This window comes from Sphaerodactylus townsendi, linkage group LG05, assembly GCF_021028975.2.
Source record: "Sphaerodactylus townsendi isolate TG3544 linkage group LG05, MPM_Stown_v2.3, whole genome shotgun sequence".
Taxonomy (NCBI): Eukaryota; Metazoa; Chordata; class Lepidosauria; order Squamata; family Sphaerodactylidae; genus Sphaerodactylus; species Sphaerodactylus townsendi.
The window spans coordinates 65,939,165-65,952,949 of NC_059429.1; the positions used below are offsets into that span (position 1 = coordinate 65,939,165).

The 13,785-nt window shown below is 47.5% G+C and overlaps 1 protein-coding gene across 3 annotated transcripts; it reads left to right on the forward strand.

Annotated features, from left to right (window-relative positions):
• The first annotated feature begins 14 nt into the window (after positions 1–14).
• On the forward strand, positions 15–13,723 carry HSPB11 (heat shock protein family B (small) member 11). Of its 3 annotated transcripts, none has more exons than XM_048496375.1 (6): positions 15–295; positions 725–902; positions 1,654–1,760; positions 2,833–2,901; positions 5,906–5,949; positions 13,527–13,723. In XM_048496375.1, exons 2-6 carry the CDS (start codon positions 805–807, stop codon positions 13,632–13,634), a joined length of 426 nt encoding a protein of 141 aa, XP_048352332.1. In that variant the 5' UTR covers positions 15–295; positions 725–804; the 3' UTR covers positions 13,635–13,723. The 3 variants fall into 3 exon arrangements, with proteins under 3 accessions (XP_048352332.1, XP_048352331.1, XP_048352334.1); XM_048496374.1 differs by having other exon boundaries at positions 16–299; XM_048496377.1 differs by lacking the exon at positions 2,833–2,901 and having other exon boundaries at positions 16–299.
• The last annotated feature ends 62 nt before the right edge of the window (positions 13,724–13,785 follow it).

The window sequence follows — 13,785 nt, forward strand, 5'->3', positions numbered from 1 at the left end:
TACGGTGTCGAAACTGCGCAACCGCAGTGACTGACTGACGCAAAACCTGAAGGGGGTCGGAAAGGAGGGGGAAAGGAACGGCGCCATTTTCCCCACTCAAATGCAAAGCGGGATAGGAAATAGTTTGAGCAAGATTATTAATGATATTATTAATCTTTCAGCAACCGCACTACTGAGTGCAAATCGACAGTATTGAGCCTTTCCGAGAGGGCGGTGCGGAAAAAATAAGAACAACTGTGTATGAAGCAGACACCCCACTTAATAGCAGCACATTATTTAAAACAAGCATATGCACGTAGGTGTGTATTTTATTATAAATGGTGTTTAATGTATGTTCAGCTGTTGAATGCTTGTCGTGTAGCAGTTACGCGCACTAGACTCCTGCCCGAAAGGACAGACAGGGATAGGGAAGCCTGGTGTAATAACAAGCGTGCAGTTTTTTTTGCATTACATTTAAAGAGTTATGTATCAGTTCAAATTTCCACAGACCACCACACTGTACGTTTATTCATAACTGTCCCCGAAACACAATCGCTGGTATACACAAACAATACATGTCTTTTAGATTAGTTTCTCGCTGCTCTCCAATTTAGTTTAAAACTAGAAACCTGATATGCATAACAATATCTTCTAGGTTGGGGGTGAGGTGGGAGTTGTAACTCAGGAAATAGCTGTTGCTAAACTAATTTTTCCATACTCACACCTCTGCTTGGCTTTCCTTTAGAGGCAGAATTGGCTGCTAAGCAACTGGACAACATTCTCAATAAATGGTTTGGCCATCTTGATGAGAACTGAGAAGAGAGAATGAAATCAACAAACTTCTGTCTTAGCACTGAAGGAGCAGATGTTATTCTAGCGACATCAAATGATGAAAAATATCCTCCAGAAAATATAATTGATGGGTCAGTAGTACTCTTCTGAACTTTTAGTGTATACAGGTTTTGCTTTCATATCAGCTTCTAATAATTGGTTTTTACTTGCTATGCGTAGCATGTCTTTAGTAAACCCATAAATTTCTTGCAAAATGCAACAATAATTAGAATGGTAGCTGTTACAGCATAATAGAGGAGAGAAGGAGGTGTGGTTGAGGATGTCCCCAACTCAAGTACCACATCTACTATGAACGCATGAGGGATGGTCTTAACTTCCTTCACCCCATCCCTGCACTGGATGCTGATACATTACAGGATTGTTGAAATTACTTTGTGCAAAATTTTTGTGAAATGCTTTGGAAACTGAAATATAAGTATTAGTACTAATGTTACAGATTGATGTAAGACTTTGGAAATAAGATTTATTGAAGAATAATTTTAAAGCAGGTGTTTCAAGAGCTCATATATGTTGTCTTAGTAATGCTTGTAATAACCCTGAAATAGGCTGCTATTATTAGTATCCCTATAAGGAGATAAGAGTCCATAAGGCTGAAATAATAGTGGCTTGTCTAAAACCATCAGCGAATATGCTGCTTGTGCAAAAAAATTACTCATATGATTGACAAAAGGCAGAATAGTTTCCAATTTGAATTATTTCAAATGTATTACCAGGTAGATCTAAATCCACCCTTTTTTTTTGCATGGATGACTTTCAATTCTGAAATATCTGTGTCACAAATGCATACATGCACATTAGAATATTCTTTCTTTCTCTTAATAGACGATCTGAAACATTTTGGACAACAACTGGGCTGTTTCCACAGGAATTTATTATTTCTTTACATAAATGTGTAATGATAAGCAAACTCACAATCCAGTGTTATTTAGGTAAGGTATGCTATATAGTCAAGATGTATTTTTTAAATTCATGAACCGTGTATTCTGAATGATATTGGTGATCTTCTCACATAGGTAATAGAGCTCATTCGATTGGATGTGTGTGCCCCAATTAAATAAGATTTTCCCATTTCCTGTTGCAAGTTAGCTTTTACTAAGAGTAAGCCATACTTCCTGTCTCTCTTTGTATGCGCTTGGAGAAGAGCAACAGGGCAACAAGTTGAAGGCCCTCAGTGGCATTCCTCTACAGTTCTGACTTGTGCTTGTTATAGTACATCTCCTGGTACTTAGCTCATGTTACCTGTCCTTGGCTCATCTGGTCTTTTATCCACAGTCTATAGAATTCTCACATTTTGTTCCTGTGGGAGAGAGACACCCAAGAACACCATTTCAGGGGCCATTTTGGGATACAGTAGGACAGGATACAAGAAAATCCCACTCTGCAAGCAGAAATTCTTCACCTCAGTTTTCAGCTTTCCAGAGTATCCAGGGACAGGGTGTAGCAATGGTGAAAGAGTATCTGCTGAGTCTCACCAATTCTCTCACCAATATTGTTCAAAATCTCTGTGCACCCTCTTGCTGGGCTTATCCAGGGGGTCTGGCTGGTGTGTCATCAATATGCTAATGGAACCCAGCTATATCTGCTCTGTGAGTACTGTATACTGTACTCACAGAGCCCTTCCCTGAGTTCAGATACTTCTGACTCAAAAGTTATCAATTCTATTGGAGCTAGTAGCACTACTTATATCCAAATGACCGGGGGGCAGGGGAGGAGATAGTGTATGAGTTCTAAAGTATAAAATATTGATTTTTACATGCAGGCAAAACCACTGGCCAGAAAGGTTAGATGTTTCCAAAACTGGAGTCCTCCTTTTAAAGCTGTGTAATCTGATACTTATTTTACCTTTTAACTTTAATGAGTTATGACAATTAATTATCTCTTATGAATGAATAAAGATTACTTTGTCTTTTGTTGTAGATTTTAAAAAAGATTCATATGTAGTCAGGAAAATTATGAATGAGATTGATACAGGATGTTTTCAGAAATATTGTTAATGTTTAGTGCAGACATTACGGATTGAAAAAAGCACGTCTAAAGATCCAGTAGATTTTGAGCATTGCATTGAAAAAGGTAAGTATAACGTGTTACAAGCAGCTGTGGTTGAATTATCACGATCTGATATCCAAATCAATCCTAGGTCCATTTATTTGATAGGCAGTCTCACAACTCAGAGTGTATGTGCATGGATATTTAGGATTGGAACCCTGTCCTGGGCAGCCCTAGGCTAGCTTGGTCTCATCAGATCTCAGATGCTAAGCAGGGTTGGCCCTGGCTAGTATCTGGATGGGAGACCTCCAAGGAATACTAGGGCCATGATGCAGAGGCACACTATGGCAAACCACCTCTAAACATCTCTTGCGTTGAAAACCTTGCTGGGTAGCCATAAGTCAGCTGTGACTTGACAGCAAAATATTAAAAAAGGATTGGACAATAAAACTAGTATTAGAATCGGTGGGCTTCATTCCTTCATTCCTAGGCTAATTCACAAAATCGGTCGCGTGCTGGCAGCTTATTAAAGAAGCAGCGAACCACTTCTTTTTGTCATTTACTGCACAAGTACTCCTTTATACTGTTCTCCCTTAAACAGCTGTTGTAAATACCATGTTTCCCCCGAAATAAGACTGGGTCTTATATTAACTTTTGCTCCAAAAGTTGTGTTAGGGCTTATTTTCAGGGGATGTCTTATTTTTTTCCATGATTTTGCGCCCCCCACACGACCAGATCAGAGGCGCCGGGGAATCTGTAACTAGGGCTTATTTTTGGAGTAGGGTTTATATTTCAAGCATCCTCCAAAAATCCCAAAAAATCATGCTAGGGCTTATTTTCAGGGTAATTTTTGGGGAAATGGTACTATTGCCATGATGTATGTTACATGCTTTAGATGTTGTTCTTGATCTTATTATTTAGGAGATTTCCAGCTCATGATTTCTGTAATCACTGGATATATAACAATGGAAAAACATTCAGAACTTCAGTCTATGTGTGCAATTGGGCTGATAGTCTGTATCTATAATAGTGAGAATTATAAGAACATTTTTATCTCTGTTATCACTTCAATTAATTTTGTTTCTTTTTTGGTCTAGAAAGGCAATAAAATGGCCTTTAATGTTAAGCTAGTGAATTTTCAGTGGATAATAAAAGCAGAGTACCTTATATACTCATGTATAAGTCGAATTTTTCAGCACATTTTTAATGCTGAAAAAGCTCCCCTCGACTTATATGCGGGTCATTAAAAATTTTTTTGTGTTTTTACTTTGCCGGCCAGCAGGGGGTGCAGTTTTTATGCTAGAGGCACCAAAATTCCAGGGTACCCTCAGAAGACTCTCCTGATGATACCAGCCAAGTTTGGTAAAGTTTGGTTCAGGGGGTCCAAAGTTATGGACCCCCAAAGGAGCTGCCCTCATTACCCATTGTTTTCAATGGGAGCTATTAGTAGATGGGGCTACCTGGCTGGTCTCATCAGGAGAGTCTCTTTATGATACCAGCCAGGATTGGTGAAGTTTGGATCAGGGGATCCAAAATTATTGACCCCCAAAGGGGATGCCCCATCCCCCATTGTTTACAATGGAAGCTAATAGTAGATTTTCCATTTCTGATAATATCCCTCTTAAAATCTAAGTTGGGTTACATTTGGACATACAGATGATGAGGAGGAATCCAGTTTTGGAGGATTTTAACTCTTGTGTTTTAGCTTGGTTGCTGGTTGAGCTAAGGTTTTTGTACTTTTAAAGTGATTGTTGATACCATATTGTTCTTGTTGACCCTCTTTTCCACTTACAGAGCCAGTTTACTGTTTTTCTGTGAAATACATATTCAAAAACATTTAACCTACTGATGCCTCAATTGAAGTAATTTTATTGGCATCTATTTTTATTTTTGAAATTTACCAGCAGCTGCTGCATTTCCCACCCTCGACTTATACGCGAGTCAATAAGTTTTCCCAGTTTTTTGTGGTAAAATTAGGTGCCTCGACTTATATGCGGGTCGACTTATACGCGAGTATATACGGTAATAGAGTGCAACACAGTCCACTCCCTCACAGAGACAGAGGCCTAGCAGGAGGGAGTGTTGAGGGCCCAGCTGATAGCTGCTGACTGGGACCCAAGACTGATCATAAGTAAGGTAGCCAAAGGAGCTGTACTTACAAACTGTTTTTTTGCTGCCCCACTCTTGTTCATGCACCACTTAGTCTTTGACTTATCTCAGAGGGATATCACAGTCCCTGATGTTAAATCCATACTGGGGCTGATTGTGGCTCACACAGCTCCTTGGCAGTGCTGTCTGTTTCTGTGTTGGATCAGATTGGTCAAGGATCACTTTCCTAATGACAGTCCCAAGAAATAAAAATAAGAGAAGGTGATAGGGCTTCTAACATTGCCTAGGAAATGTTGGGCAATTGAGGGGGGGGGGGCGCTTGGGAGGTGGAATTTGGGGAGGGTGTGATGTCACTTCTAGGCAATGCTCAAGGAATTTCCTCTGATTTCTATGGTAAAGACGTACAGACATGAGGAAATTCTTAGAGTGTCACTGTGAAAGCCTTATTTCTCGAGGGAAGGAGACTGGGACTGAGGGAAGGAAGATTCCCATAGGCATTCTGCTGTTGGAAAACCTTGAAAGGGAAGATCTGCTTGGAACTTGTACAGCACAATGATTGGAATGTCTACTTGAAAGGAAGTCTCCCTTATTCAATAGTGTTTACTCATAGGTAGGTGAGCATAAGAATCCAGCCTTAAAAGGACATTTAAATCCATGGAGAGAAAGGAGGAAGCACCAAATGTAAGTGAAACCTGCTTCCTTTGAGCCAAACTTCAAAGAGAGTATTGGGGGTAGGGGGCAGAGGACAGGAGAATTTTCCCTCCCCTGCTGTTTCTTGCAGGCTCCAGTTTGTTTTCATTTAAATTTAATAGTTAAACATCTGCTCCCAGTGAAAGTTATAAGTCTGAGTCTTTTTATGGAAGCCAAAAATCAATTCTTTACTAAAGTTAAAATGCCTTACAGTGCAGTAAATTCTTTTTTAATTTTATAAAATCTTTTATCATATTATGTATTAATTTGTGCACTTTTAAATGTTTAGACCTGGAATATAAAGAAGGGGAACTTCAAATAGAAGAATTTTCTGTGAGTACATATCATTTTCTTATTAACATAACATTTCAAAGGAACAGATTACTTTGAAAAACACCTTGAATTAGCTAAGTTAAATGTCTGAAGGAAGTTTGAAAAGATCCACAATAAAAATTAGAGTAGAGTAGCTTATTATATGCCTCTAATATTTTGTAGTCAATGTCCAAAATGCATAGACGATTAACTGTTCTAAGATCTGAGATTATTACTCTGGTTAATGTTCTCAATGACTGTTAGAGGATTGTCACCACTAGCTGAGCTTTTATGTATTTTGTACATTCATGATTGTTGACAGTGGTAACATTTTGGAAGTAAAAAACAGCTGGCGATTGGGGAGAGTCAATGCAAGTCTCCCATACCTGCCTGTGTTTGCAGGGGGAATCCTAGAAGGGAAGCAGCTGTACCACCTATTTGTGTTAAATCATATTTAACATGTGTTTCACTTGTATTATGTATAATCTCAAACGTCACCAACATCTTACCCACAGCTTAAGTGTTTTGTACTCAGGTCATCATGTTCTATAAATGTTGCACTCCTGTTTGTATATCCTATCTTTGGCTTTTATGCGCTGACAGAGAAAGGTTTAGAATCAAGCTGTTAATCTCATACGTTGATTTGTATCTGGTCGTTATTCTCTGCTGGCAGAAGGGTATTTTCACCAGAAGAGAGAACGGGTATTTTCACCAATAATTCTCCCACTTTGGATTGCACGCACACATGCGCACACCACTCACAGTGTTGTCCCTGGGAGCCTCTTGAATCCACCATGGACTGCAGTAGAATGGGAAACTGGAAAGTTTAGTTCTGCAGGCTCCACTCCACTCATTGTTGATTGGGAACAACCCAGGGTTTTTTTGTTTACCGTATATACTCGCATATAAACTGACTTTTTCAGCACAGTTTTTGTGCTGAAAAAGCCCTCTTCGGCTTATACGCGAGCCACCCACCCACCGCCGCTGCCTGCCACTGCCGTCCGTCATTCCCCTCACTCACTCACTCACCCACTCATCTTTTCCTTTCCCGGCCAGCTCTGAAGGCCTAAGCAATCTTTGGAGCATTGCCCTTTTAAGAGAATGATAGAGACACCCTGCCCAAGCGGCAGCTTCCCTGGAGCCAAGCCTTCAGAGCCGGCCGTGGAAAGGAAAAGGTGAGTGACTTAGGGGAAGGACAGGCGGCGGTGGACAGGAGCCTGCTGGCCCCCCCACAGGCTTGCACCCGGCGTCCTGGGTGGCCCCGCCTGCTCTGCAAAAAGCAGTCCTCTGCTTTTTGGGTTTCCTTGCTTTCAAGCAAGGAAACCCAAAAAGCCAGTGAATGCTTTGTCTGGCGTTTCCTTGCTTGCAAGCAAGGAAACGCCAGAACAGCCAAGGGCTGGGGCTGCTGTGGGGATCTGGGAGGCGGTGGGGGGAGCGATCTGGTGGGGAGCAGGCACCCTGGCTCTTTCCTGCCCCCGCCTGCTCTGGTGTTTCCTTGCTTGCAAGCAAGGAAATGCCAGACAGAGCAGTTTGTAGTAATGCACTGCTGACCCAGCAGCACCGTGGTAGAACGTTGGGACGCCTTCTGGTCGCACCGCACCCCCACTCCTCATCCCCCTATGAGTCACGGGTCATGAACTGTCTGGCTCAGTCACCGGGCGCAGGGACAATGGTCTTGCCCCCAGGTGAGGATTAGGCTCAGACGCTTACGCTCCTCTCCGCACGCAGCCAGGTGAGATCATGCATCACATGATGATCTCCCGACCTCCCGCCTCCCGCTCTCCCGGAACTCCCCCCGGTCCTCCCTCCTACACGCCCCCGATAGAATAACAATAAAAGGTGCCAGGAACCGGCACGCTGGGAGACTTCGCTAGGAACACGGACCTCCGGGCTCCCGCTGCTGGCGATCTCCACCAGATGTTATCTCCGCTGCCTCGTCTCGTTCTTACGCTGACCACGTACAACTACAAGCTGGTGCCGAAACCCGGGAATCCTCGAACCTCCACCCTGCTCACCGGCGCCTGGGGAAGGGCCGCGATACCGAAGTCCGCTGGATCGGCGCGATCCAGGGACCACCGTTCCGGTATCGCCCGCCCTCTGGATCGGCGCATCCAGAGACACGCGCCCTAGGACACTCTCTCGTCCGACGGAACACCGGTGAGTATGGAGCTTGCAAAAGCAGGGCTTATGACAAGCACGTTGACGAACTGAAAGCGTTAGCGAAACGCGGCAGGGTCCCCGTAAAGAGAAGGGAGCTGCGCAAATTGGTTGAGGAGATTGAAGCTCAGTGTCCATGGTACCCAGAGGGGGGGACATTGAATCTTATGACTGGGAAAACATCGGGCGCACTCTTCGCGACAGAGCCTCGCTACCGATGTCACTGCTACTGACGGAGACAATGTTATGTCGCCATCAGCCTGCACACCTATGCCTCCCTTGCTGTAGGCCGCCCTCCTTTCGATCTTTCACCTTCAATTTCAACCCCGGAATTTTCTCTATCCACTAAATTGGACGCCTGTCCTCCTTCTGCCCCCCCTTGCTCCTTCGCCCATTCCAAACTCTCCCGCGGCTCAGCCGCCCCCTCCCCTTGCTCCGCCTTCATTTTCCGAAGCCACTGCACCTCCGTCAGCGCCGCGTAATGGTGCTGGGGTCAAAACTGTCGCAGGACGTATTGGCCACGATTTGCAGAAGAAAGAAACCCTGACGGAAGACGATGCCGCCCATTTCACAGATACCGAGGGGGAGGGTGGCGCCATTCGGCGGGTTGTCGAAAATCACTTTAAACTATAACATCCTCACTGAGCTCCGCGAAAGCGGCGCGAGACGTAGGGAATCACTAGCCCCCTACGTGAGAGGCATGCTGGAGGCAATCGCGAGGAATCACCTAATGGTTCCGGACGACTGGAAAACCACCTTTCGCATGCTCCTGAGCCCTGCACAATTTGTGATCTGGGAAAGCGAGTTCCGCCAGCAATGCATCAGCAGGGAAGCGCCTCCGGCGGCGCCTACACAGCCGCCAGCTTTACGGTTTGATGCTTTCGCCAACCCCAACGATCAGATTGTCCTGCCTGAGGCCACCCTTACGGTCGCCTCTGAGTGCGCCTATAAGGCATTTATCAAAGTCCCCAATGCCGGCCAGCCAACCCAGAGTTTCTCCACCATCCGGCAAAACCCCCAAGAGCCCTATGCCGAGTTTGTGAACAGGCTCCAGGAAGCGCTCAAGAGGCAGGTAGATAGCAAAGAGGCCCAAAACGAGCTCCTCATGCTTCATGCAAAAGAGAACGCTTCCACGGAGTGCCGCAGGGCAATCACGGGCCTGGGCAAAAATCCTGAACTGGCCGACATGCTTAAGGCTTGCCAGGACATCGGATCCTCCGCCCACCAAGCTAGCCTCCTCGCCGCAGCACTCTCTACCGGCGGGAGGCAGCCTCAGGATGACTGCTTTAACTGCGGCAGATCCGGACACTTCCGAAGGGAGTGTAGGCAGCCCGGTGGGGCCTACAACCCGATGGAGGAGGGTCCTCCCCAGGAGGAGAAGGCCACCTAAAACCCGGTGCCCACGACGACAGAAAGGCTTCCACTGGAGAAACCACTGCCCGTCGGGAAACTCCCGCCCGGGCATCCCCCCAGCCCACCACCAAGGAGGAGAATACTAGAACAGACCCAAACACCAAGGCCCCTGCCAAAACCACCCCCCTCTCGTGGCATCTCGCCGCATGCACCCAGCCCATCTCCTTTAAGTTCCCCCACGAGGTCCTTGTCGCCCCAACCCAGTATGACGAGCCCATCCCTACCGGGACTATTGGGCAATAGTGCTGCCAAAGGCCTCTGCCGCTGAACAGGGACTGTTCATCGCCCCCGAGTGATCGACTCCACGCACCAAGCGACCCATCCATCTCCAAGTCTGGACAAACATCCCACAGGAGTTGCCTGCCGGAGCCAGCTGCGCCAGTTGATTCTCTTGCCCCATGTGCTGCCCGCTCCCCACCCAATAAAGGCTACAAGCCCCAGCAGCCAAGATGGCTCAGCCTACACGACCGTCGCGAGCGTGGAGACGCCTATCGGAGCTCCCGCCCATACCTGGAGCTCGCCATAGAAGGATGTATGTTCAAGGGCCTGGTGGACACCGGGCGCTGATGTTACCGTCATCAGAGCAGCCGAGTGGCCCGACCAGTGGCCGACCGAGGCTTGCCCGCGACATCTGGGGGGTGGGGAGACAAACCGCGAGACGGAGCATCCGCCCGCCACGGTCAACAGCCCAGGACTCGAGCGGCAGCTCACAGTCCGCCCCATCGCTTTGTGACATCCATGTCAATCTCTGGGGAAGGGACCTCATGAGTCAGGTCAAAAGCGACTTTGGTCTGGGATGGGTAAAGCCGCCACAGATCATTGATCCCAATCGTGCCCTCCAAAAATTACTTTCTAATTTCCTAAGAAAACTGTTTCCCTCTCCCCTCCTCTTCTCCTTCTGTTTTTCGACTCAGTAGAGGCGGAGGGCCAATTGGCTGACTGGCCCTCCCTGGATTAAAATCTGGGCCCGTCCTGATACCGCAGCACTGCCAGGACAGGCCCCAGTTTAAAAAGGGGCTGCCACCATTATGCCCCTAATACCCAAACCCGTTTGGGTTATGAGCTGCCCAGCCTGGCAACTTTATCAGTACCACGTTAAAGGCCAGGCGCTTAGCCGAAACCACCCCTTAAGGAGCGGTCTCGGCGGGCGGCAATTCCCCAAGATAATTCGATCACAAAATTTTAGCACCATCCAGCTTCCTGCGTTAGCCACCAAGGTCACGGTAAGTGCAAACCCCTTGCAAAGAAACCCCCCCTTTTTTTGTTTGTGTGCGAGGAATCTGCCTCTAATCGCCTGATTGCATCATTTCTCCTGGATGCACCCATCCCCCCAAAAAGGCGCCTAAAAGCCCCTTTTGTGTTGCTGATTAAGCATGCATACCCACAATCCCCCCAGGACCCGCCTGTTCCCTCCCCTCGAGGCTCGGACCCTCGCCTTGACGCACCCTGATGACGCTCTAGCCAATTCCCACCAGGGTCGCCTACCTCCTGCCCTCCCTGTCAAACAATTAAAGAAAGAGGAGTAGGCGGCCCCCAGGAGGATTGCATTAAAAGCAACCTTCACAGGCTGCAAAACAAGCCTTCTTATATTAAACTCTAAACTCTAAACCCCAACTCAAACAAAAAAAACCCGATCCCGATCTCCCGCCATCCGCTCTAGAACTGAGCCTGGCGGGACCCGGCCCCCCCCCATAACCTGGGGAAAGGGGGTGTGTTTCAGTCCCTCTTCCTACAGGTCCCTGTGGACTCCGATTCGCCATGACAGGCCAACCCATGGAATGGCGCCAGGAGGAAACCAACCCCATCCCGGAGATGGAACACATCTCTCTAAAGGATCCCGCCCAGCGGTCTCAACAGGAACGCCGTCGCCAACGCCCAAAGACCAGAATGACCTGGGGAGACGTCAAGGCCACCACCAGCCAAGCCCTAGAGCTGCTGCGCCAGCAAGACCACCCCGGTGACACCCGAGAACCTCTGTGCCGCTCTCTTTTCGACCATCACCGCCAACTCGGCGGCCACCATCCTTGCCTGCTCTGTTGCCTCCTGCCGATGGCGCATCGGGCCACCCTGACGAAGCCACCAGACCAACATCTGGGAGCAGTTTGCTGCCGCTGCCAACGCCTCATCTTTCTGCCTGGGCCAGTACCTAGGAGTCGGAGCCTGCTAAGCTCCTGCCTGCTCCCGTCTGCAAAGCTCGAGACTTCCTAGCGGAGTCTGGGCTAAGCCCCTTCATGAATGCCTCATCCATCAGGTACTCTATGAGCGCCGACTGGGGACCCGTCGTCCAAACCCTCCCGGCTGGCGCTCTCTCCCTTGTCACCAAGACTGTCGCTAACCACGAATCTAACACCTGCGCCCGCATCACCGGCGCAGCCAAACGGGGAACCGACCTGGGCCCATTCATCGCTCGCTAATTGGAACTGCACACACATGGAGGACATTCCCCGTGTTCGAAACATCCTGCTCCCCAGGGGCTGGTTCTGGACCTGCGGGAGAACGTTTAATTACATTCCCGCCCGACTCTCTGCCGGAACTCTTTGTTGCCTCAGTCGCCTCACCAGCGCCCTGCCCCAGCCTCCACCCCGGTAGCCCGGACGCCGCCGCCGCCCGGCTCTGCCTTTCAACCCTCCTGTCGGAGCTTTATCGCGGTCGCCCTCTCCGAAGCGGAGTTCGCCTCCCTCGCGAACTTCCCTAGTGGGAGTCCCCGGACTCGCCGCCCACAATGCTAAGACTATTGGCCGGCTGGCCTGTGCCCTTTGCTGTCCATCAACTTCTACCTCCACTGCTCTGGATGCTCTGGCCTCCGAAAGCAGCAGGAACTTCGCCAAGCGACCCTAGACAATCGTGCCGCTATTGATTACTTATTGTTATTACATCACCAAGGTTGTGAGAATGTACATAATATGTGTTGTTTTAATCTTTCTGATAATTCCCAATTGATTCATATGAAATTACGTGAGCTGCAAGAAGTTGTATCTAATCTGAAATATGCTGTTTTCCCCCATTCGTGGTCAGCCCTCTGGAGCTCGCTGCCGGAGGATGGTTGAGTGCTATCGTGCAGCTCTGCATTGGTTTAATTGTGTGCCTCGTTATCGGATCTTGTTTCGTTCAATGTGTGTCTAATATTGCCTGTAACGTGTGTAAGAAGCCCCTCGAATTTCCCTTACCCCGCAACCAAGTTCTAATGTTACACAAGCAGCTCGGTCAGCTTGACCAGACGGCGGAGGAGACAAGCGTCCCTTTAAATCACCCCTTAGCATTTCGGTCCCCCTTTTCTAAAATGTAAAAAAGGAGGAGATGTAGTAATGCACTGCTGACCCAGCAGCACCGTGGTAGAACGTTGGGACGCCAACGGACCTACGGCCTTCTGGTCGCACCGCACCCCCACTCCTCATCCCCCTATGAGTCACGGGTCATGAACTGTCTGGCTCAGTCACCGGGCGCAGGGACAATGGTCTTGCCCCCAGGTGAGGATTAGGCTCAGACGCTTACGCTCCTCTCCGCACGTAGCCAGGTGAGATCATGCAGTTGTCTGCTTTTTGGGTTTCTTTGCTTGCAAGCAAGGAAACTCCAAAAGCAGGTGAATGCTCTGTCTGGCATTTCCTTACTTGCAAGCAAGGAAACGCCAGAGCAGCCAAGGGGAGCCAAGGCTGCTGTGGGGATCCAGGAGGCGGCGGGGGGTGGGAGCGATCCAGTGGGGAGCAGGCGTGCTTTGGAGCTACCACCCTAGGTTTATACACGAGTCAATAAGTTTTCCCAGTTTTTGGTGGTAAAATTAGGTGCCTCGGTTTATACACGGGACAGTTTATACAAGAGTATATATGGTAGTTGATTTTTCATTTGTTTCCTATGCTGAGTGTCTAACATAAACTGAACATGATCTGTCCGAAAAGCCCCACTCATTTCTGTGCAAATGTTAAGCACATGCTAAAATGTCTTCCTTTAAACAACTGAGATTTTTACTGCCTAGTCTGGGTTGGATTAATTTGTTTTATTGCTATTAATATTTTTCTTTCTTTTTTTTACAGTTTCCTGAGTTCCAGGCTACACACCTGAGGTTCATCATTTTATCTGCCTTTGATACTTTTGTGTCAGTTCATAGGATAATAGCGGAAGGAATAGTACAAGACATTTAAAGCCAAGGTTGAAATGCTATGTTCAGAAGAAGAGTAATAATATGGTACTGATTTTTCTGTACATTAAATAAAGCATGCATTCCATTAAAGAATGTTTTACTGTAAATTATTTCTTCATTCAGAAAGTTCTGACACGAAATATACTTATACT